Raw genomic sequence first — 23,906 nt, forward strand, 5'->3', positions numbered from 1 at the left:
AAATCTGCCTTAGAGTTATTAAAAGTTTTATTTTGAAAGGTACTTTAGTGAAGTGTTCAGAACAAGACAGGAGAAGGGGAAAAATATATCTTAGCATATTAAATATATCCAGATTATTTTAGGTGTAATGCAAGTTCTTGACTGTTGGTCACAACAATGGTGTTATTGCTGAAAAGAATGGAGTTCCTTCACCTCGTGTCCCATTTGGCTTTGCAGCGAGGGAACAGCTCGGTTCTAAGTGAAACTCTTGAACTCCAGTAAGTAATAATAAATAAAGTAATTACCAGCTATAGATGGCAGCTTAGCAACAGCATAGCGCTCCATTGTAGGCCTAACATATCACACATTCATTATATCACAGATTGCTGCCTCCATCACCACCTGTGGGATAAATGATGACACAGGCCAGATCTATGTGTGAAAGAACCCTGACAGCACACATCAGACAAAATAATTTGTTTATTTTAAAAAGGACATAATAACAAAAAAGAACGATTGAATAAAAAAATATGCCACTTCAGATTTCTTTCTAAACCCATTTTTGTCAGCGATACAAAATGTACACGAATATTTCTCATACCCTCTTATTCTTGTACATGGGTATACATGTATCTACATGAATGAGATATTGTATTTTTTACAACTAGCTCAACTAAATGTCCGATGGACAGCACAAGCCAGTGCGAACAAAATGTACTTCAAATGTTTCCCATCAGACCATAGAGACATGGAAGAAAATAAAAAGGTTTGCTCTTAACAGAGGCCAATTACCCTGAGCTACAAACCAGTGTAGACAGACAGTGTCTGACCAAGAATAATGCAGTGCTGCCATCTAGTGGTGGGCATCCGCACCCTGACGGAAACACATCTTTCAATTATTTTCACTGTTAACGTTCTTCTTCTTAAAAACCTGCTTGCAGACTTCTCCGTCACAGAACAGATCCTAAGGGAAATATATCACAGAAATATGTATTTACTATGATGTATAATAAAATGCGATAAAAATGGGGAAATTAATTTAGATTCTTGCATTATGTGGAACATGTAAGATCTCTAATCTAAATTCATATGCTTACCAGATACAGCTTGTCCTCTACAATCCAGTGAGCCCAGCCCCGGTCCTTCTTCTCTCCCGTCTGTTCACACACCAGTTTAATCCCCTCCCATGTCACCAGTGACTGTGCAGTTGGCACAAAAGAAGAAAGTGTAAATCACAACATAGAACAGGTTTAGCAGCCCTAATAAAAGATAATACCTAGCACATGATCTGAAAACCAATTGCAGTCATTATGCTCACAATCACATTGAACAGCAAGTTCCCCAGGTATTTATCTTCACCTTGACATGCCTGTTGTCCAGTCCCTCGGTGAACTCCTCAAACTCCTGACCCGCTCTAAAGGAGATGGTGTAGTTTCGCATGGTGCTGACAGTTTTGATGATGTACTTGTCCCCCTGCTGCTCAATCACCTTCTTCAGCTTTAGTTTCAGAGCAATCTTTTGTAAGCAAGGGCTGATACCTGGAACGTAGAGGATGTGTTCTCCTTTAGTGTACAGAGGACAACTCTGGTGGACAAACTCACCCACAGGTTGCAAACACATTATTTCCCTCACACAGTCCCCCCCATCAGCAACAAAAGCACATTCTCATGTTTTTTCACCTAGAGCTGACAATGTATCACACTCCCAGTGCTCTATTTTGTGTACAATGTTATATCAGTATATAGTATAATTGTAGAAACCTCAACAAGTCACTCAGAGATTTTACATTTGAGAAGCTTGTTGGATTAAAACTTGCTTCGAGGACTTACCAATTGCAGTCATGTAGCCCTCCAAGTTGTCATTGCTGATGATGTGCCATGTACCACAGAGGCTGGCTGGCATCTTGATGACTTTTTTTTGTTCCTCCTTCTGAGCCGGTGGTATGTGGGTCTGTGAATAAAATGTGATCCGCACACTGCTGGGCTGATGAGGAGTTCTGAAAAGATGTGGTGTGGTGAAAGACCTGGTGACTAAAGGTACGTGACCCTATGTCTCATTTGCTCGTGAGGAAGAGGAGGAGCTCTAGTCAGTGTCAGGGTGGAAGAGGAAGGCCAGACACGTCAGACTGGTCCTCCACTGACTAATACACGTCAGGATTGGCCTGACGTCGCACATTAACATACATACAAACACGTTGACCTTCATATTTAGAGGAAGGTCTAATTTGGTCTCTTTATTCTTCTTCTTTGGTATTTTCATCCATTATCCCATCACATTCCAAGAGGTGTTGTTACTGCAACTCAAAAGCTTTCTGTGATAAAACTTTAGAAAAGAGAATGACTCTCCCTCTATGGACAAGCATAACTCTAAGACTAACACACACACACACACACACACACTTTCTGTGATAAAACTTTATAAAAAAGAGAATGACTCTCCCTCTCTTAGAGCGATGGATAAGCGTTACTCTGTAATACATAATATTCATTGTCAAACTGTTGTGCATTATCTGTTTAAGACGGGACTTATTTTTCCTGTTTAACAATGTAGCTGTAACCTCCGTGGACCAATCCAAATGGCACACCTCTCTGTGCAATGGGGAAGGTATGACTGCAGCATGAGAGGAATTGACACACCTCCAGATTGAAAGAAGAAAAAAAACACATGCTGCTTGTCCAAACATTAAAGTAGTTTTTCCTCCTTTTGTAGCTTCAACTATGAAGCAAAACAACGGCTCTGATGCGCTGTGGAAAAACCTGTTTCCAAAACCCGAAACCCATGATATCATGTTAGCACATGTTTAACATATGCTGACATGATATCAGTCATATCTAACTCACGCAAAAATGAACTGGTTGATAAGATAAGCATGACTCAGTGACGTAATGAGAACCAACCAACTCGTCACCCAGTAAACTGTAACTTTGCTTTTAAGTTTGAAAACTAGATTCATGTAATGCAAACGTATACCCTTACTTCAACAGCTTCAACTTTCATTTCAACACACCACTATCAGTCTTTAGTTAGCAGGATTTAGTTATGTCAGCGTTTATCTTCTGTCAGTGATGATTACCTGAAACACAAGTTAACCCCCACGGACAAACAGCCTTTTAATCAGGCAGAACAGGGGTCCACTTGGCACTTCCTTAACTGAGGATCTGAGCAGTCGAATCAGAACAGCAATGAAAAGCTTCTGAGGTAGGAAAGAGAGTTGTTTATTTCACTATCAGCCAATACAAATCACACCTTCATTTTCAAGTCTGCCGCACTAACGTTATTTTGCAATTGCTAATGCACTGATATGACAAATAAAGCACAATTATTGAGACAGGCACTCGTCTCCAAAACTCTAAACCCATTTTTTGTTGAGCACCCAATCGGCAATGCAACACACCTCACACCGTTCTCTACATAGGGATTCTGACATGAAGCTTTTTGTTTTCCCATTTCAAAACACTGACATTCAAAATGCCAAAACCACAGACCAGTTGGCCAAGACCTGTGTCGCCTGGCCGTCGTTTCCTCAATCAGCACGATAACAAAGACCACCGGTCAGTGCCGTTTACAACAGAGCAGTGCTTTCAAAAATGTGCATTAGCAATTGAAAAATGGGGAAATTGAAACAAATTTAATTGAATAAAACTAATTCATTTGATCTTTTTGTCTCCACAATGCTGCCTTTATTGACTGCATTCTTGTTAGACTCTGATTCTCAGTGCAAAATGCTACCTTTAGAAATATCATTGATGTATCGATGTACTGATGTGGAAACATACACATTTTCATCAGTGCAAAAGGACTGCTAATCTTGTGTGTTGTGTTTGATCAATACATTCATGAACTTTACTCAAACAACATCTCTGAAAACTGAAGAAAAGTTTAAAATGAAGTCTTTGATTTTGCTAAATACCTCTGTGTGGTTGTGTGTAGTTTGTTGAGTATTTATGCTTCAGCAATAGGAAACAATTATAATACGTGAACATGTTGAAACCATATTGTCTGCTTTAACAAATGCTGTGGCTACAAAAACTGATAATTTTGAGTGATAGACTACACTCATGCATTTAAGTAAAGCAAGTAAAGATTACAAATAATTTGTTACTTATCATATTTCATGAAATACCAAACTGACTTTTATATTCAGGCTGACTATTTAAAACAAAATTGTGAATCCATAGTTCAATACCCACACACCAGATATACTTCACAGCCAGTTGCTTAATTATTCAGCTTCTCACACACACGCACATGCACACACACCCACGCACGCACACACACACACCACACACACACAAGGCACTGGTGGAAGCTTGAATTGCAGCAGTCCACTTCCTCAGCTGGAGGAGGGACCCAAGTACTTCTGAAGGGGTGCTAGAACCACGTCTGCATTTTTCTGCTCGCTCTCCCTGCTGTAGAGCCCGTGCTCTTGTGTGTAATTCACCACATTGTCTGGCATCAGGTACCTGACGCTCCGACCTCGACGCAGAGACTGGCGCACATGAGTGGCTGAGATCTCGTTGGTCACCCATTCGTAGACCACGTGGATGTTCTTGCGATTCTTCCACAGCACGTCGGATTTGTGGATGAGCTTGTTGGGGTCGCTGCCGCTGCGGGTGATGCAAACCAAACCGTAGTGGCCCACAATCTCATCAATGTCCTCCTGCTTCCACAGGTTGGGTACTCCAAAGGACTCGAGGACATCAGCCCCACACAGAAACAGTAGCTGAGGGCCATCTGAGCATGAAGAAAGAATAATATCTTATTTGTGTATCGTAACAAAGCTGTTAAGTGATTTCTAGAAGAAGAAAAAAATTAAGAAAACAAGAAAAGAAAGAGAAAAATGCACAAAAGCGAGAGTGAGATCATAAAAGTAGTGATTAGATGATCAAACAGGATATTCAAAATTAAAGTCAAGAAATATATAGATACATATTAAGTGTTGATAAAGGCTGTTAAAAAATATATTTGATCAGTGATCTGCAAAGTCCTTTAAAAGCATATCTAAATTAATTAAGTATCAATAGTAGTTATGGCTAAGAACAGAATGCACTTCTCCTGCTCAGGTGTATAAATAAACCTGTGCACTGCGAACAATTCACACGATGTATTCTTGTCAGTAGTGTGAAAAATGTTGTCAAATCAAGTAACACCTTGAGTCTTACACCTTGCCTGTCTTTACTATCGGGGTGTGATTGGGTGTCACCCATCACACACCACCGCCCTGACACCATCGCCTCCTGTTATGAGTTAAACTGAATACAATTCAACATGAATACAGTGGATGCAGGCTCGACGCGTCTGGAATCAGGGATTGGAAAGGAGTAAAAAGAACAATACATGATCCAACATGGCCTACCTTTCCTTGTCTGTTGAGATGATTCCTCTATCGTCTTTTTTACATAGTTGACCGTGTCCACGTCATCGTTGCTCTTCTCTGCTGCGAGCAGTTCAGCATAGTGATGCCTAGGACAATACAGTCAACATTTAGTATGCAGCCAAACCCTGTCAAACAGCAAATAGATGTCCTAGAGTAAAATGTATGATTGTCTGATTATGCTTTGCATTTAATATGTATATTATTTACCATTAAATTACTTTTTAATACAAATCAAACTTCATGTTTGGCCAAATACTTCCATATCAAAGAAATAGTGTCAACATTTCTTTAGCTCAGGCATTTGTTTTTAAGTTGAGTAAAATCAATTAAGTGTATAATATAATATGACACACAGCATACGACGCCCTGTGGAAGAGCGTCTGAGAAGAGATCCCTCTTCAGGGCGGACAGACGCACAAGATGTCATGTGTACAGAACAACCAATGTAATTAAATCACAGTAAAGACAATCCACATCCCCATATTACATATATAGATGGATATTAGTGGCAAATATATAATTGTAAAGCAATTTAGAAAACTTGTAAATGTTTTAAGTGACAGGAAAATAGCTAAAAAATATATTTCTTGAAGAGATAAATGATATTCATACTTATTACCACAATCAACAATAATGTCACATAGGAAGCTAATGTTTGATTAAAATACCTTTTAATAGATATGCAATACTGGATTTATATCACGATTACTCCATTTAATACATCACAACTCTGTGATGCTGAGTAGAACTGCAAGGCTTTTGTGCACCATCTCGAGAATTCAGCGTACATCACTCGGACACTACTTACTTCCATCATTCATCACTTGCACTTAACAATCACATCAAATTATAAACTGCTATAGGAGCTGTCATTACTACAGGCTGTGGTTGTATTAGAGATCTGATGAATGGGTTACCTGAGGTGTAGTCACTGACAAAAGGATTCAGAGGATAACAGCGAGCAAGGAAACTCTGATTGATTAAGCAGCTTTCATGTTACACCTTTTTAAGAGCACAGGTGGCAATACCAAGCACTGACACTCACAGGACATAATACTTGTTAATTTACCGAACGACTTTGGCTGTCTCCACCCACTCTGGCTGCAAGCCTTCCCAGGAGTCGACTGTGATCCAGTCTGAGTTCTCTGTGGACAATCTGGCCATCTCCAGACGATGGCAGGCCTCAATCAGACCCTTCTTCCTATAGCCGTCCCCCACCGGAGAGATGATGCCTTTCACCACCCTGTAATGACCTTAGACAACAAAGTAGTGCGAACAGAGGGTTTATAGTAATGGCACAGCAGATACGCTAATCTGTAAAACATGAATACAAATGTTTTTGATTAATTAATCATAATAATATTTTTTTTTCTTGACTCAAATGATGATCTAACTGAATGTATTGCCTAATGTAATCTATCCGTAGTGACATATGACTCAAGGGTAATTTTGAGATCCATGTTCTGATACTTTTAATTTATATTAAACTGCCCACCAGTATATGAAGTAGTTAAATCTAAATCCACATCCATAATAATCTGATAATATACATTATGCTGCATAGTAAGTATTTATTCTGTGATAATTTTAAGTACATGCTGCTGCACATAAGTATGTTGTATGTACTTACTACTTTTAAAAATGAATGCAAGGTGGATGTAATATAATGTATTGGTGTATTTACACATGAATGCATTGATACATTTCTTTAGTAAAGCATCGGAATACTTCCTCCACCACTGGTATCGAGCATGCGCATCAGCCTCTTATATTTCTCAAAGGTTTCCATCTCGTTTCACTCAACCTGTGTCCTCCAGATGATCTCGGGCCAGTTCAAACATCCTCAGGTGCATGTTGGTGATGGGGTTGAAGGACCCGCAGGCCAGCAGCACCACTTTGGTTAGACTCTGACCGTCCATGCCTCCGACTATAACATATGCAGAAGAAAACAAAGACGGAAGTCAGCTAATTTAAAGGTGTTCAAGAGGGTCAGGTGTCAAATATCCCTCTCGCCCTCTGACCTTTAAAGGGAAGCTTTGCATTTGCTTCAGAGAATGAATGATTATGTGATAAGAGTTACACGAGTTAAGAGAATAAAAAACTATAACATCATGGTGGGTTAGCGAGCTTCATATGACATTAAATCAGAAACCACCGGTAACTTTAGCTGCCTCTGTAGATGAAGCACAAGCATAGGAATCAAAACCGAGCTCAGGAAACAATGAATGAGTTTGCTATCGTAGAGAAAGATACGTAATGTAAATCATAATTGCACTACCAAAAGAAACTGCTGCGGTCTTCTCTGCAATGAGGCACTTCCGGTATAGACGTGACATTAAGAAATCTGATTGGACGGAACCAACCAGAACTACATCTGATTGGACGGAACTAACCCGGAAGCAGTGAACCGCACCCACACGCCTGCGCTGTGTTCACAATTACAAATATAGGTCCACGAACGCCTCGACAAACATCACATATGGTGCAACCGGTCTTAGAAGTAGCGGGTTGAGAAAGGCATTTTATGATACGGCTAGTTTGACTGTTTATTCGTCAAGCTGGTGCTCATATTTAACTCATCGAACAACTGGTTTACAATTGTGAACAAAGAGTCCCGGGCCGGTGAGACGTTTTCTTTTAGCACGCGAGCTAGCTATCCTGCTCACTGAATAACTGTATTGTCAGCTGCTTAGAAGCTCAGAGACTCTTACAGATAGAGGAGTCGTCCACAGTTTGATAATATCATTGATGTCGCCCTGACGGTGCTGTTGGACTGCTCCAACAACGCCCTTCTGATAAAGTATGCCAAGATAATATATCTAAGATTTTATTCTGATGTTTGCCTTCTCCAAAGGTTGGAAACTAGATTGGAACTAAGCATGGCCTCTCGAGGGAAATCAGAAACTGGGAAATTGAGGCAAAATATGGAAGGTCAACTTGACAGACTGATGCAGCAGCTTCAGGATCTGGAGGAATGCAGGTGCACACAGGAACCACCTCGTTAGACTGCCAAGTGATCTCATCGAAGCCAGAAAATACTTCAACACCTTTTTGCCGTTGTTGGCTTCTCATCCTCCCTTTTTAGAGAGGAGCTGGACGAGGAAGAGTATGAGGAGACAAAAAAAGAAACCCTGGAGCAGTTGAGTGAATTCAACGACTCCCTGAAGAAGATCATGACGGGAGACATGACCCTGGTGGATGAGCTCAGTGGAATGCAGCTGGTATGGACACGTACTAGATGATGTGCAGCTACTGTGTATTTAGGGTGACTTAAATAGGGTGAAGCTTAAAGACAATTTTCTATTTCTAAATGATGTCTCATGTCTCGCACTGTGCGTTTTTCTTTGTTATGCACCTTTCACCAAGTCAAATTCTTTTTTTTTTCTTGGCAATAAACGGTTTTTATTCATCAGGCAACCCAGGCGGCCATCAGTCAAGCTTTCAAAACGCCAGAGGTGATCCGACTGTTTGCGAAGAAGCAGCCGGAACAGCTGAGAACCAGACTAGCAGAGGTTTGCACCCCAAAGTCATGGACGTGGTCGTATTTGTTTCGTGCACAGTTGTACTCCTTTGCGTTGTCTGAAACTAGAAATCCAACTAGGGTGTGATATTTTTGCACAGATGGACCGAGATGTGATCGTGGGGAAACTGCCGCGGGACGTGTACACGCAGCAGAAAATGGAAATCCTCACTGCCCTGAGGAAACTGGGAGAGAAGGTGAGGCAGAGACGTCCTGTTGTTCCACTGGTCTTGGGGGATTCAGAGGCTCGTGCTCAAGAGTCCACATGACTTATCTTAGTCCGCTGGTATTATGGGGCTGACGGACCAGTTTCTGCAACAGGCCCTTCAGAAGAAGTCGTTACCTTTTTAAAGATAATTGTTCGATCAAGCCTTGAATTAATGAATTTGTTTTTGTCTCTCGACGGGGACAGCTCGCTTCAGAGGACGAGACGTTTCTCACTGAAAATGCCACAGCTACTCTGAGCCAGTTTGAAAAAGTGACTGCAAACCTAGGTGAGAATAAACATGCGATTTCACTGATACAAAGTTTTATATTACACTCATATTCTACACATATTTGTATATATATATTATAGAACAGTATTTGTATTTAGTCTTTGTAAATATTATTTCGTTCTCCGTTGTATTTCTCCCGTAAGTGCTACTTTTATATAATGTGTTTTATTTAATTTCCCATTTATAGTATTCAATTCTAATAAAATATTTGTAATAACTGTTTTTTAGTTTTCTATGTCTGTAGCGTGAAGAAATCTGCAAGCACATTTCACTGTGCAACCCTGTATTTAATCCTTGAAAATGTAGAATCCTGCTCATCAAGTTCTTGGATGGATTTTCCTCTTTAATCTCGTCTTTTCCTTTCTTTCAGGCTCTGAAGACAAAATTCTGGCTTTAGCTAGCTGTGGTGTGAAAACAAAGGCATAGGAATTCTACTAAATGTTAATTTTGACTGTCTTTAATACTACCAAGAAAGAAATGTGCCAATTGATCGTTGTAAATAATCGGTGCACTTCGAGGTGTTTCTGTAGATGCTAACACCTGTATTTTTTTTTTTAAATAGCTCAGCTTTTGCAAATGTCCTTTTTTTATTTATCTAGTGGCTTCTGAAATTGTATTACGAGGATGTGTTTTTTGGAATATGCAGACATGGACATGAATGTAAAGTGCTGTATTTGTGATTGCGTTGCCGTGTCTCACGGTGGTTTAACCTGAAAATTCAATATTGTTGTTTTAAGGTTTTCAATTTCAATCAAACTCTGCTGTTTCAGGTATTTGTACAGCACGAGAACTTTGAAGTAATCATAAACACTACAAAGACAGTAACTCTAGTATGTAAATGTCTTTGTTTTTACAACACATGCAAAATATGATATTGACATAGCGTGGCAGCCATGGCTCTATGCAGGAATAGATAGAAACGTGGCTAAATATATATATATAATGAACACACTATGGCCTCTTCTTCTGAAACATGCCGGTCAAAACTATTCTCTTTGAGTCGGCATGGAAACGGCATTGGTCCGGTGCAGTTAGGACTGAAATGTTGAGAAACAATTTGATCAGATGAGTTTTTTTCTCCAGTTTGTTTGCAATGTGATTATAAATCCACCGGGTGGTTTAGTTTCCACGTGTTAAACATGGCGGAGGGTCCTGTAATTGTTTAACAGCCATCTCATGAGGGTGTTTGATTAATAGTCTCCGTGGACGTTGAACGGCCAATTAACATGAGGTCACTTTACAGGACCAGCTGTTCATGGTGTCCTCACTCTGCAAATGATGAAAGGATAAACACCTCTTCAACCACTGGATTGAGCCATTTGAAAGCAAATACCAGAGGTCTGAATGATGAAGAATATTATGATATTCAGCTTTGAAGCCGTGTTTCTTTGAATGTGATTAAAATATTGAAGTATCAATGGCGTTTAAATATATTTAAGATGAGTCTTTACCTGTTTCACCTTTTATTTTTGGGCTTTAGAGTAAATAATTCTTACCACCAGGGGGCGCCAATGCCCCACATTAAAAAAAATACTTTCAGTAGCACTGCCCAAGGTGTGTAAGTCTCTAGTCATACACTTATAGCGACTGAAGAAAAACAAGAGCAGACCAAAGTTATACCCCATCTCAATCATCCTTTATTTTGTTTATGAGCAAGCATCAACTTCACTACAATTTGCCTTTGAATTGGTAGAAAAGTGAGAGCAGCTCCAACAAGCACAAAGGAAGCATTCAACCGTCCTGAAAACATCGCCACCTTCGGTGTTGAGCACATTTTTAAAAGAAAAGAAAAATATATATATCTGGAGTGTCGTGGACGTGTGAAACAGACATTCTGAGAATCAGTAGTGTGTCACGTCTCCTGTCTCACAACCCCACATGGAACGTACACAAACTTGTGGTTCATGCAAATTAAATTCCCCTTAAATCTTATTGTAATAACAGTCTGGCTGCATTTCAGTTTGTTAGGCAGTGACATTCAATTCAACCAACTTACACTGAGCTCGGGGGCTGGTCAGACAGCGCCAAGCCCAGAAAACTGGAGGTGGTGGAGTCCCAGTGGAGACTTGACTCATGATTCAGTGTGCACGTATCAGTGACCCATGGTGGTGGACTTTAAAATTGCAGATGAAATATGGACATTAAGTGTTTGACGTCATGAAACGGAGAATTTCGACAGGCTTATACTCTGGTTCTTGTGAATTTCATGCTGCCCTCAAAATCATTTCTCAACAACTCAGGCAATAGGACGCTGTTCAAAATTACCTTCCACTATACACAAATAGGTCGTTAACAGTATACCCATGTATGCTGCCAAAGCAATTTCATAATGTACTGTACATCTTTTTAAAGGTGTATCCGTCAATGATTTAGTACAATATCTATTGAACATACAATATGGATCTACTTGCTCTACACATCAACATGGACACGTGACATCTATGTAAAACGTTTTTCACTTTTAATAAAACTAGCAGTGGACTACTGTTACAACAAACTGAAACAAGATGTAATCCCCAGCTCTGTAAGAAATCTAGCATTAAACAAACACAAATAAAAAATAAACAAACAAAAATGGCCTCAATAAAAGAGCGCGGATGAGTGTTTTTGTTAGACCTGCTAATTGCGCTATGATCGGAAAAAAGGCACTCCCATCTCAGCCGGCTCAGACCTGGCCCCCTTTTTTAAAAGTCCAAGTCATCATGGAGGGGAGACTGTTCACTACCTTTCCACCACAGACCTCTTTTATAAAGTATACATTAATTGAACCTCAGAAACACAACTGTGCAACTCAAACCCTCAGAAGAAGCCTTGAACGTGTATTTGAATTCAATTTTGGCCTCTAAAAATAGACTTGAACGCTAAATATGAGACTCAAAACAGCGACATCTCTAATCCCGATATATAATGCCACATTCTGTTCGCTTGATGCCCCAAATCTGATTTGCTTTAATTAATCCAGGTTTGGGAAAGCGTTAACATTTTAACCTGGTATCCAAAAACATGAGACAAACACCAAATAGTTTAGCGTGGAGGAACCTCTGTATCTGGCGTTGGGAGAGATATATTCTGTACAACAGTGACTGAGAGGAGATAGAGGCTGGACACATGTTCCCAATCAATTGTATAAGCTTTACACTGACACCAGAAGGAAAATAAGTTTACCAAATGTAAACAAATATCTTAGAACCACTCTACGGTACAGTTACATGTACAATAAAATCTAGTGGTCTACGGCAAAAAAAATAGTTCATTTTAAGAAGAAGAAGATTCATTCTCAAACTGTTTTCTGTCTGTAAACTATGCAGTCATTACCTCGGTTGTAATTCCTTGCGCTGCGATAAAGACGGTGCATATTCTGCGATTGGAACCAGTTAAAAAATGCCTCTAACATACGTCTCCATTATTATTATTATTATTTCAGGTTAAATAGCCGCGCCATGGAAACGGAACTTGCAATTAAAACAATCCTGAAAAGTACTTTGATTACTCTCCCTCAAAACGATGCCAGCAACTGCACTATTCAACTCCACTAAAGCTGTCGGTCACGCCTCTGCTCTCTCAGTAGTGAGGGGGGGAGGGGAGGGGGGGTCTTGCACCCTACGTCTGTCCACACAGCAGCACTGGGACACTGGGATACTGGGATACGCACGCAGGGCTTTTAAAGCTGCTGAGGAAATCGCGCCGCTCGTCCAAATTCTCTGGCAGAAACATTCGGACCCATAGTTCAAGATCCACAGCACTGCAGCTCCTCGCCGGCTGAGTGTTCGTCCTGATCCACACGAAATGTAGATTGTTTGACATTAGCATTTCTGAGTATGATTAATCTGAACAAAAAGAAAATCCCCTCTGTACAACAGTGAGATCTAATGGGAATGAAATACACCGACGCCTGCAGTGGAGCATTGTGCAAGCGAAGCAAAGCAACGTATGAACCCAGCCACCGGTCCTGCCTACGAGAAAGCAAAATAATTGATTTTACTCTTTGCAACAACAAAAAGAAGACAAAATGGACACCACTTTGTCGTGGAAACCTTCCGCTCAACAGTCCCGGGTTTCTCATCGTGAAGCAGACATTTTTGTACAAGCATGATGAAAAGCTTTTGCAGAAATGTAGCGACATGCGTACAGCCTGTGTGACACAAATATTCTACATTACGAACTGCGTCATTTTAGATATTGGACCCTGTTGAGTAGGCCTTCACTAACACATCGACTAATTACATGGTTTCTTTATATTTACAAAAATCTTTAAAAAGCAATTTATTTCCCTACACATGTGACTTCTCAAATATTCTCATGCACTAAAAGAAGAAAGAAAGAAAAATGCGATCTATTTGTTTAAAAGCGTCGTTTCGCTTCACTGTGGACAACAAGTCGAGATAACTCAAGTCAAAGCGATACGCGAGGTTAGCGGCAAACGATCCTACGAGCATCACGCAAAGAAATCAGAGGGCAAAAAGTCTCCGTTTGAAAGCTTTACGTCTGAGAGAAAACGAAAAAGTGGAGGGTTGGCTTCTTCACTCCGTTCAGAACAAATGTAGGCCAAGTTTCCCTGGAAATTAAAATGTAATAAATAAAATAATGAACAGTAAAAATCCGCAATGCGGTGATGACTACACGACACCGAGAACCACCGCTAAGATAACAACAGGAACGCCGTGACCATAGATACGCGGAAGGAAATCTAGTTTTGCTTTTTTTGTATTTTTTTTGTAGGGAGGTCGGAGTGTGTGGAGCAGTGAGTATGTGTGAGATGGTGTGTGTGTGTGTGTGAGAGCCTGTGTTGAGCGTTATGTGTGTGTGTGTGTGTGATGTTTTAGTAAGTGAGGGTGGAGTCGTCCCACTCCAGCTGCTGCTGTCTGCTGACCCCCTGCTGGTCCTCTGGCTCCGCGCTCTCCTCGTCTTCGCTGCTCTCTGACTCAGCGCTCGTGATGTCATCTTCCTCCTCTCCATCCTCGCTCTCCTCCTCCTCTTCCTCCTCCTCCTCGCTGCTGTGCTGGTCCTCGTACGTCTGCATTAGAGAAGGTGGGGCTGTTTGTGAGATCTAAACTCCGTCATGGGTATTGCTTCACTTTTTAAAATTTTTTTTTAATCAATTCTAAATAACTTTGTATTCAGTAACACACATCTTAATGTCCTGCTCTAAAGGTAATTATGTAATTAAAAGTATTGGGAGTAAAATACAACATATAGTTTGATGAAACCATTTAAACGGTTTCGATGTAATTTCTCAAAGTGCAGTCATGTCGTGATTATGGGATTTATTTTAATTATTCCACAATTAATTGTTGTCAATGTTCATTAAAATGTTTTGATAAAGAGTACGAACACAGAGAGCAGGACACTGTGACATGAGCCTGTTGAACTGGGCGCTCCTCTCACTAGAGACGAAAGAGAAATGCTGTCCATCACCATGGTTACTCATTAAGATGCTAGTCGCCTGATTATAGTGACGGTTAGGGATCGGCAATATATCACAAATATATCGGTGTTGTGAGACAGGGGAACATCTTTGTTTTTGGATATCGTAATATGGGCCACGTGGTTCTAAAGTCTGCATTACAACGGATCTTACCAGACCGGTTCATCATTTGTCTTAACCTACTTAAGTTATTATGTCCACATCACCGATGATTATTCATCAAATCTTTCTTTATGTGAATAACTTGTTATCACAATGACAGTCACTATAACATTCTTTCAATAACGATATTAAAGTATTTGCGATATAGACCATATAGCCTTCTAGCTTTTAGCAAAGAACCAGATATATATGAATGCCCCGCCCCCCCCACGCATGACTCAACACGGTGTGAGTGCACTGTTCAAATATATATCTCCTTCATGACTCATTCATTAGACATTTTCACTTTGGACTTTTGGAGGACACAAATATTGGTGCCGCTTTATTGGCTTGGGGAAACCAAAAAGCTCTAAATCTTCACAAGATCGCTGCACGAAAATAATTTATATAGTGAAACATAAATCTTTTATTGTAATTAGCGAGGTAACACCCGCCGAAGTCTCTTCCCCCATCCCCACAGGGCTGTCAATCACGAAAGGTCAGACTAAACTAGGCCACGGCCACAACGTCGCCCAGAGAGCGTTAGCAACACGTTGTGTTGAGAAGTGAGATTCTGTTCTCCGCCCCCGCAGGATAAGAGTCACTCTTAGTCCCGTGTGTTCTTACCTCCATGGGGTTGACGGTGATGGTGAGGGCCGAGTCGTCCCAGTCCATCTCGTTCTCCTTGCCGTTCTCCTGGTCTCCCGCGGTATGCTGGTGTGCGGCGCGGATGCGGAACACGCCCAGGATGATCATAAACACCAGGAAGCTAACGCACACCACGATGACAATGGTGGCAGCGCTGGGGATGACTGTGACGAAGCACACGCAAACACACACACACAGCGGGCGGGGTTAGAGCGACACGATGATCAATCTGCACATGTAAACTCTGCTAGAGCTTTGTGTGGGGGGGGACTCTGCGTCCTGCCTGAGGGCATTTCAAGGGCCGATGTTTACTTTCCGCAGCTCTAGGTGTGCGTCTTTCTTCAAATAGCCGGGCTCCACTTTGCCCCATATTTTTAAAAAAAAGGGCTCTCTTTTTCCGTGGCAGGCTTAGCGAGCACAAAGGATTACTGAAGCCGGGAAATAAAAGGTCGGGTTCAGACCGCCGTGTGTACAGATGTCACAGACAGCACTCAAGTGTAATCCCTAAACTTGTGGCACGGAAAAAACCACACAGGCAAAGCACCAGTGTTTCATACGTGCCCTACTTCTGGTTAATAGGTTGTAATCCATCCCGAGCAACGCTCGTCACACCAGAGGATAAACATTCTTTCCACAGCAACAACAATTACACAAATTACTAGTTTAATATGAAATAAATATCACGATGCTTGAAAGTCTGTGTCAAGAATGCAAGAAGTAAACACTCTCTAAATGATATAGGAACAAGCAGAGTCTTGTCTGGCATGAAGAAACACACGTTGTGTCTCGGTTTTTTTTTGCCGGCGTGGCGTTTCCCTTGCTGCAGTACCTGAGGCCTGGTGAGCGTTGACCAGGTTGTGACCGGTCAGATCCACCGAGGCGTGATGCACAGGGTTAATGAAGTTGGGCTGCACCATGGCATTGTTGGCATGCTCCACAGGGTTGGCTGTGTGGATGACATTCACCTAGAAACAAAAGAACCCAGAAACACACACGGACCGCGTCACGACCTTCCAGATGTAGCTCGCGTACTACGTACCGAGAGCCCTGCTTTGCGCTCCTCTGTTTCTGAACGCGTCACGGAACAAATCGCTCAGCCGTACCTCGACCTTGAAGTCATTGCTGATGAAGCGACGGTTGAGCTCGGAGCACACCAGTTTGAATTTCCGGTCGAAGAGAGCCTCGGTGTGCCAGTTCTTGTAACGGATAAGGTGCAGGACCTGCTCGTAGTTGGCCATGGTGTTCACACCTGCAGCACACGGAGGAGAGCGCGTGTCAAAGACACAAGAAAAGCTCTCTTAACCCTCCTGTTGCCTTAGGGTCAATTTGACCCCATTCAATGTTTAACCCTCCTGTTACCTTTATATTTACTGACATATTTTACCCTCGGGGTCAATTTGACCCCAGCAATTAAAACCTCCAGAAAATTATTAGAATTAATATTGTTTTCCAAGTTTAAGTGTGAGGTACTTTATGTTTGTTTGTTGACTACCTAAATAGCCCTTTAAATATATAAAAAAGTTGATATTTCTTATATGTTTGACACAGTGAAAAACAGCCTGGGGTCAAATTTTCCCGAAAGAACACCGACATTAAACATTGAATGGGGTCAAATTGACCCTCAGGTAACAGGAGGGTTAAAGACACAGTATTAAGTAAATGATGGTTTTAAGGTGGTTCAAGAGTATTTATACCCCAGGAGACAGTAGACTTGGTCACTGTGACTTCAAATAAATACCCTTCTAAAAGCTATAAATAGAAGGTGTTTATGTGTTAATGTGTGAGAGGTCAGTATTAAGCAGCGACTGCAAAGCTATCATAGTATCACAGATGTGTTGGGAAAGCTGTGTGTGTGTGTACCGGTGACGACGAGGCCGAGGTTGGAGGAGCTCATCTCCAGGCCGTGCTGCTGCAGCTGGGCCATGTCCACCTCCAGGCCCTCGTGCTCCCCGTCCAGCTCGTCTCCCACCACAGACACTTCACACGTGTCCAGGTTGTGCACGATCTCTTCCGACACCACTGTCTCTTGGACTGGAACAGAAGAACAGACGAGGTCTTTACATCGGGCCTGTGATGTGAGTTAGTTCTTCGTGTTGAACGCGCACCGCACTTGTGACAGGCAATTTATTTACTTATCAAAAACGGCCACCTGTATTATTATCTGTTTCAGAAAAGAGGCGTAACACATCTCTGAAACTCGTACCCACCTGAACGGCACTTTAATTAATACTTTGATTTAACTGTGTTTTAATAGCCCAGTTGAGGCGGCTCGTAAAACCGATTCATATTCCGTGGAAACCATGTGCACCTTTTGACCCGGTGGAAGCTGCTGCGAGGCGCTTCTTAATCATCTGCCGTGACATCTCGTTTGCTGGAGGGAAGGTGGGGCAGGGTGACGCAGGTAATCCAGAGCTCTGTAAGCCCTTTGTCCCAGATGGCCTGCTGTTCACCGCAGGACGCTGCACCTCCCGGTATGTGTGTCAGCTCCATTGTGTCTCTGTGTCTTAGCTTCTTCACAAGACGGCTCACACAGCAGATGGCTGGCTGCTCACGGCCCCGCCCAGAAAGTAGTCAACAACTTATCTCTTTTGTCCCTCCCTCTCGCTCCGTCCAATCCCCTTGGCCTCCAAGCATAATATGCACCATCACCTGCTACTGCACTTCTACACCGCCATCAACTGTACGTCCACACTCAGTGACTACGGTCATTTAAACCAAGGCAACGGATCACTGTGTATCACACTGCCTTAGATAGATAGATAGATAGATAGATAGATAAATAGAGGATAGACAGATAGATAGATAGATGATATATAATAGATGATATATAATAAATAGATAGATGATAGATAGATAGAGATAGATAGAGGATAGATAGATAGATAGATAGAGGATAGATAGATGATAGATAGTTAGTTCGATAGATGACAGATATAGATAGATGATAGATAGATAGAGGATAGATAGATAGATAGTTAGTTCGATAGATGACAGATAAAGATAGATGATAGATAGATAGATGATAGATACAGTAGATGATATATAATAGATAGAAAGATAGATAGATGATAGATAGATAGACAGATAGATATAGATAGATGATAGATAGATAGACAGATAGATATAGATCGATGGATAGATAGATGATATATAGATAGATAGATGATAGCTAGGTAGATGGATGATTTAAGTTTATATTATTATATATATGTAAGATTGGAGGGCACAAAACTAACATTGCATATGTTGTAGTTTCAAAGTAGAAATTCAGTGTTGAACGAACAAGGAAAACAATCCCCTGAAAATGGGTTCCCTATATCTACAAATTCCCAATAAAATAATAACAATAAATGTATCTGTGGTTATCGGAGGGGACTTATTTGCATGTCTCTCACCCGTAGGGTCATCATCAGCTCCCTCCGTCGCTTCATACTCAGTGTCGGCCTCCACTTCGCGGGTGATGGTGCTCACAATGCGAAGTTCAGGGAAAAGCGTCACACCTTCCTGGCTCTCGAATTCGGCAGCGCTGCGGGCAAAGTGGTCGATGCCACTCAGGCTGATCTTGGGCTCTTCAGGCTGCAGCACCATCACGTAACCTTCGGCATCTGGCACTGTGACGCAGGAGTCCTCGTTGAAGCATCTAGGGGAAGATTTCAGTTTGACTACCTGGAAACCTGGATGCATTATCATAGTTTGATTGAGTTGCTTCCCTCTTTGCTTTTAAAGACAGAAGGGGAATTTTGTATGTGCCCAGCCTCCATAATCTAATATATGTCCAGTTCTGACGAGGTGATGGGGAAAGAGAAGATACTGAAATCGACTCTTACAGTTTCAGAGCAAACGTGACAAATGAAAGTGAATACATTCAAGCCACCAGGGGTCAGATGCATAAAACGGTGTCGATTCACGAGACAGAATCATGCATACACATTATTTTTGTCAGATTTATAATTCCACACTGACACCCGACTCCGTTTTATTAATGTAATCATTATGGAACCGGGTGTACATGCACCAGCCTCATCGACACACCCTCAGTTAGCCATAAATGGTTGTAGAAACACCCTTAAAGCATATTGATATTTGAGGCAGGACCACCACAATTTGACATGTCAAGGACAATTTCAGCAAATAAAGTTGGATATCGTCTCCTTGTCGAGCCTCTCCAGCAGGAGCAGTGCAGCGGTCATTATTCACGGCGGCGGCTATTTGTAGCGTCCACATCACGACTTCATCAAGTTTCTGCAAACTATCATTGCGGTGAATTCTTAATAATCAGTATTATTAAAAGGTCAGGAAAGCGATCAATGACTCAACCAGAGCACTCATAGGAAAACAGACTTCACAATTCAGGATTACATTAAACAATCATTTGTGAGATGATGCCAAGTATCAATTTTCAAAACTCTATTCGGGGGTAATGTGTGTAGTTGCTATCGTTTGTGTTCCAACCGGTCGGATGTGGATGAGAACTTAGAAACAATATCATCTCTTCCAGGAGAAAAATCGTAAAAGATTTTTATTTTTATTGTTTCACCGTGAGTCTGACTCAAAATGTCTTATTACAGTGTCTTCATTTATTTAGATAATTTCTCAGTCCACCCAATAAAACTCACTTTTGATGCAACTGTATCCATCTGCTAATAAGAAGCAATGCTAAACTGCCCTCAAGTAGATCTTCAAGTACCTTCAGCAGAAACCTTAAATCTGAATACATTCTTTTCAAACATCCTCTGTAATATTCACATTTCAGTCTCTAAATACATAATTGCTATCAAGAAATCTACATCATAGAAAACTGATATACAATGAATGAGGAGCTGTGCGATTCTGCATTTTGTTTGTCTCCCCTCTCTGTTACGGAAATTAGGAACAACCTTTGACCTCTATAACCCTAACACTGCGAGCAGACAGACCAGCCCTCTCTGCATGGCTCTAAGCAGAAGGAACCGGTTTCCTTCAACGTCTGGCTGCTGCTGCTACTGACAGACGGGGTGAGACCAGACAATAACTGGTGAAGTCCTTTTGCTTTCTGCTACTTACTTGACGGTGGTGGAGATGCGGAGGTGCCTGATGCCAGGGGTCGGGAACTGGCGCGAGTTCAAGTAGGAGATGTGCTGCATGACCTTGTCAAAGGCATCAATATCGTCGCCCTCCACGGTCAGAGAGGATTGGTTGGGGTTGAACTCCACCTGAGAGAAGAAGTCAAGGTGACAGATTGAGTGATTTGAGGCATGATTGTCTAATGCCACGCTTTCACCCACACCTGTGTTAGTGTGTGTTGTCAAGCTGACAGTAAGCAAAACATTACAACACGTGAAAAGTAAGTTTAATTCTTCTAACATGCGTCACACACAAATAACTGTCCAGCTTCCTCATAGTCCAGGGGATCCTGTAAGTATTTACCGTATAGCTGAAATGATACATGTCAGTCTGATAACCCATTTAATTCACACATTTTTTGGGAGCCTCCCGAGGGGTTGCAAGATTAATCTGAGGGGTTGCAAGATGATGGATATACATATAATTCATAGATTCAGATATTTTTCTTGTCTCTGCTTTTTTATTGTAAAATGATGGATAACTGTTGATCACTCTTTGATTGAACTAATCGCAATACACACAGAGATGGAACCTGTGGAAGGAGGTCAGAGTACACTTTTGGCTTCCAACATGTTTACAACCACTGAGTTAAACCGTTTTCTTGACGCACACATATACTCCGTCTAGCCTGACTGAGGTTGAGTGTGTTTCGTGTGTCTAAAACTCTGTTCTCCTCACCTTGACAGCGGAAGCCACCTCCTCAGGCAGCTGCACGTCCAGTCCTTCCTTGCAGGTGTACAAACAGTCGATCACCTTCTTGTTCTCCAGCTTTCCAGAGCGGATCATCAGCCCCGCTAGGTTACCCCGGAAAAACTGAGCCATTTTAGCATTTCCACCTGGGTACATGAGGATAGTGAAGAGGAGAGGAAAACAGCAACAAACAGACAGCGGTAGTTACTCAAGTGTACATCCGCAGACTTCATTCAAGCATGCGGTCTCAATGTGCAAAGCTGGCGTGAATGGCATTCATGCAGGTTAGTATGTGTGCCCTTACAAGGCCTGAGGCCCGGTGAGGGAGACGGGAGAATAATGGATGAGCGTACACACGCCTTATGCATGCAACATCTGCATTAAGAGGGTGAACCCCTGTGGGGGGGGAATCAATCGGAAAAAGAAAATTTAAAAATTTAAAAAATGAGAAATGAGTCCATTTTATTCACCTTATTTTCTTTTAGTAATGGAAGAACTGCCACATGTCAAAATAAACCAACATTGCTGAGTGTTGCTAAGTATTTATGTGAGGTGCATCAAACCTGCCAAATAAGAGGGGAACACAACTTATGTGTCTTCCCCTAGAACCATAATGAGTATCAGTCTGCGCCACTGCAGAGTCAGAGACAAACCTGGACCTCCACGTCTCAAGGTCACACTGTCATCCAGGGATGTGTGTGTGTGTGTGTGCTGCTGTAGCCCTGTTATCTGATATGGAGGAGTATATTTTTCTGGCCCAAAGGTCATCTTCTGAAAGAAGAGCCTGCAGGACCAGAATGCTGCAGCCAGGTCAGATTGTTGTGCTCATTATGTCTATTTCTGCTCATGTGTATCAGGTTGTGGTGAAAAACAGTCTGCTGCAGTGAGAAGAGCGTATAAATAGAGAATGGAGAAAAACAAACCAAACCCAAAAGATGATACGGGGCAGCATTAAAAACCAAACTCATCCAGACTGCATCATGCTGCAAACGCATTTGAAAAACAAATCTTTCCGCATGTACAATGGGTACGAATAATTTAAGTCGGAATGGTATGACGATGCAGTTAGCTTGGTGGGACATTGTGGACACAAGGACATATTTGAGGAGTAAGGGAAAGATGTGAGCAACCTGAGGTGGGCTCAGAGACTGACTCAGTGTCATTGTCATGTCCTGAGTTGTCTGTAAAGGACAGAAACAAGAGAGCAAGGAGAGACAGGGAGGAAGGTTGAGGATCTGTCGTTGAGATTCAGATGCTAAATAGGTACGCCACGGTGCATCATTTAAGAATCTAACAAAGAGAATAAAATATCATGCAAATATACAGTTACAATCATATAAAATTACATTCTCAGGTTGCATTAAATCATCTTTTAACCACCTGTTAGCGACATGTTACAGAAGGTATATGGAAGAGATTGAGGTCTTTCTTTACAGTGTATTTGTGCTTCAGACTTATATTATTTTAAGTGTATATTAATGTATCCTGTCACAGCAGTTTACCTTGCCAGCAGGCACCAATGGTGAGCTGCGATTCGATCTTGGTGGAGTGCAGTGGGTAGTCCTCTGTAACCAGGAAGGGCTCAAATGTAGTGCCATCCACAAACAGAGACACCGTGGGGAACTCCACATTCAGCACATAGTGGTGCCACTCTTTGTCACACGCCTGTGAAGAACACAACACAGGGAATGCATTCTTGGTTAATTATCCTGTGTTACACAGGCCATCATCCTCCAAACCATGCAAACAAAGTGTGGTATTGAAAGCAGCTGACCTGGTCCAGTTTCCAGTGGAACTCGGCTGGTTTGTAGTTCTCTGCCTCCGATGGGTCCTGGCGCAGGAGGAGGATCAGCCGGCAGTTGTGGACGTACAGCGAGTAGTGGTGCCTGTTCATCTCTGCAGTGGAAAATATGAGAGGGAAGGTCAACATGTTAAATGGTAGCTCTCGAATATACATGCAAATGTGTAAATATTTAGAGAATGGATGCTCCGACTGACAAATACAAGACTGAAAAAAAGACATGCTAGAATTAGTATGTGTTAAACTCAGCAGCCGACTCTCTTATAGAGGCCATGGGAAGCAAAAAGGCAATTACAACACAATAACACAAAATAGTGTGTCGCCTATGGTATTAGTGTTATATTTACAGAAGAGGGCAATAGATGACGAGTAAACAGGGAAAGCACAATCCTTGATCTATGTGCCTAGTTAGTGACAACTTTGTAATATACAAACATGCCAGTAATAAGTTTTCAGTGGCAGAAAACTTCCAAAACCAATTTCTATTATTGACAAATGCACTATTATCTAAATCATAGATCTGTCAAAAACAATAGAAGTTAAACAGTCAAGATTCAAGTTGAGCCTTGAACAGATTCAAAGATTTACATTACCGTTCTCAATATATATATATAGTATAGGCTTAGTCTATTACAATATGTATCCAACATCTGTCATGTGATGTGAAACGGTATAATTAGAAAGCATCAAGTTACAGTGCAGGTCTACATCAATTAAATGAAATG

The 23,906-nt window shown here is 41.5% G+C and overlaps 3 protein-coding genes across 8 annotated transcripts in view; 1 reads left to right on the plus strand and 2 right to left on the minus strand.

Moving 5' to 3' along the window:
- Window positions 1–444: 444 nt before the first annotated feature.
- On the minus strand, window positions 445–7,653 carry LOC130200012 (nicotinamide/nicotinic acid mononucleotide adenylyltransferase 1-like). 3 transcript variants are annotated; one of them, XM_056423953.1, is made up of 9 exons: window positions 7,635–7,653; window positions 7,161–7,283; window positions 6,426–6,609; window positions 5,336–5,442; window positions 4,443–4,713; window positions 1,809–1,975; window positions 1,339–1,517; window positions 1,077–1,178; window positions 445–943 (listed from the first exon to the last, which is right to left on the minus strand). In XM_056423953.1, the coding sequence occupies exons 2-9, from the start codon at window positions 7,273–7,275 to the stop codon at window positions 872–874; spliced, it is 1,197 nt and encodes a 398-aa protein (XP_056279928.1). In that variant the 5' UTR covers window positions 7,276–7,283; window positions 7,635–7,653; the 3' UTR covers window positions 445–871. The 3 variants fall into 3 exon arrangements, with proteins under 3 accessions (XP_056279928.1, XP_056279927.1, XP_056279929.1); XM_056423952.1 differs by lacking the exon at window positions 7,635–7,653 and adding an exon at window positions 7,378–7,582; XM_056423954.1 differs by lacking the exons at window positions 445–943; window positions 1,077–1,178; window positions 1,339–1,517; window positions 1,809–1,975; window positions 7,635–7,653 and adding exons at window positions 2,406–3,172; window positions 7,378–7,585.
- A 142-nt stretch (window positions 7,654–7,795) lies between these two features.
- LOC130199557 (protein LZIC) lies at window positions 7,796–10,791 on the plus strand. Its single transcript, XM_056423171.1, has 7 exons — window positions 7,796–7,978; window positions 8,211–8,336; window positions 8,442–8,577; window positions 8,770–8,868; window positions 8,978–9,073; window positions 9,289–9,370; window positions 9,744–10,791. The coding sequence occupies exons 2-7, from the start codon at window positions 8,236–8,238 to the stop codon at window positions 9,797–9,799; spliced, it is 570 nt and encodes a 189-aa protein (XP_056279146.1). The 5' UTR covers window positions 7,796–7,978; window positions 8,211–8,235; the 3' UTR covers window positions 9,800–10,791.
- A 196-nt stretch (window positions 10,792–10,987) lies between these two features.
- clstn1 (calsyntenin 1) overlaps window positions 10,988–23,906 on the minus strand; it is a 40,273-nt gene continuing 27,354 nt past the window's right edge. For 2 of the 4 annotated variants that reach the window (XM_056423000.1, XM_056422999.1), the window contains 11 exons: window positions 23,155–23,276; window positions 22,883–23,045; window positions 22,511–22,561; window positions 21,369–21,526; window positions 20,631–20,779; window positions 18,983–19,227; window positions 17,448–17,618; window positions 16,691–16,836; window positions 16,417–16,552; window positions 15,567–15,751; window positions 10,988–14,387 (listed from right to left, as the gene is read on the minus strand). In XM_056423000.1, the coding sequence (XP_056278975.1) occupies window positions 14,193–14,387; window positions 15,567–15,751; window positions 16,417–16,552; window positions 16,691–16,836; window positions 17,448–17,618; window positions 18,983–19,227; window positions 20,631–20,779; window positions 21,369–21,526; window positions 22,511–22,561; window positions 22,883–23,045; window positions 23,155–23,276 (1,721 nt within the window). In that variant the 3' untranslated portion in view covers window positions 10,988–14,192. The remainder of the gene's footprint in view (window positions 14,388–15,566; window positions 15,752–16,416; window positions 16,553–16,690; window positions 16,837–17,447; window positions 17,619–18,982; window positions 19,228–20,630; window positions 20,780–21,368; window positions 21,527–22,510; window positions 22,562–22,882; window positions 23,046–23,154; window positions 23,277–23,906) is intronic. The other 2 variants (XM_056423002.1, XM_056423001.1) reach the window with 1 other exon arrangement.

This window comes from Pseudoliparis swirei, chromosome 9, assembly GCF_029220125.1.
Source record: "Pseudoliparis swirei isolate HS2019 ecotype Mariana Trench chromosome 9, NWPU_hadal_v1, whole genome shotgun sequence".
Taxonomy (NCBI): Eukaryota; Metazoa; Chordata; class Actinopteri; order Perciformes; family Liparidae; genus Pseudoliparis; species Pseudoliparis swirei.

Excerpts from the sequence above, each read along its gene's own strand:
- LOC130199557 (XM_056423171.1), top strand. The coding sequence starts at position 8,236 with ATGGCCTCTCGAGGGAAATCAGAAACTGGGAAATTGAGGCAAAATATG. Across the intron at positions 8,869-8,977 it reads TGAGAACCAGACTAGCAGAG|ATGGACCGAGATGTGATCGT; the intron begins GTTTGCACCCCA and ends ATTTTTGCACAG. Across the intron at positions 9,371-9,743 it reads AAAAGTGACTGCAAACCTAG|GCTCTGAAGACAAAATTCTG; the intron begins GTGAGAATAAAC and ends CCTTTCTTTCAG.
- LOC130200012 (XM_056423953.1), bottom strand. The coding sequence starts at position 7,275 with ATGGACGGTCAGAGTCTAACCAAAGTGGTGCTGCTGGCCTGCGGGTCC. Across the intron at positions 6,610-7,160 it reads AGATCATCTGGAGGACACAG|GTCATTACAGGGTGGTGAAA; the intron begins GTTGAGTGAAAC and ends TTGTTGTCTAAG. Across the intron at positions 944-1,076 it reads TAGAGGACAAGCTGTATCTG|GATCTGTTCTGTGACGGAGA; the intron begins GTAAGCATATGA and ends TATTTCCCTTAG.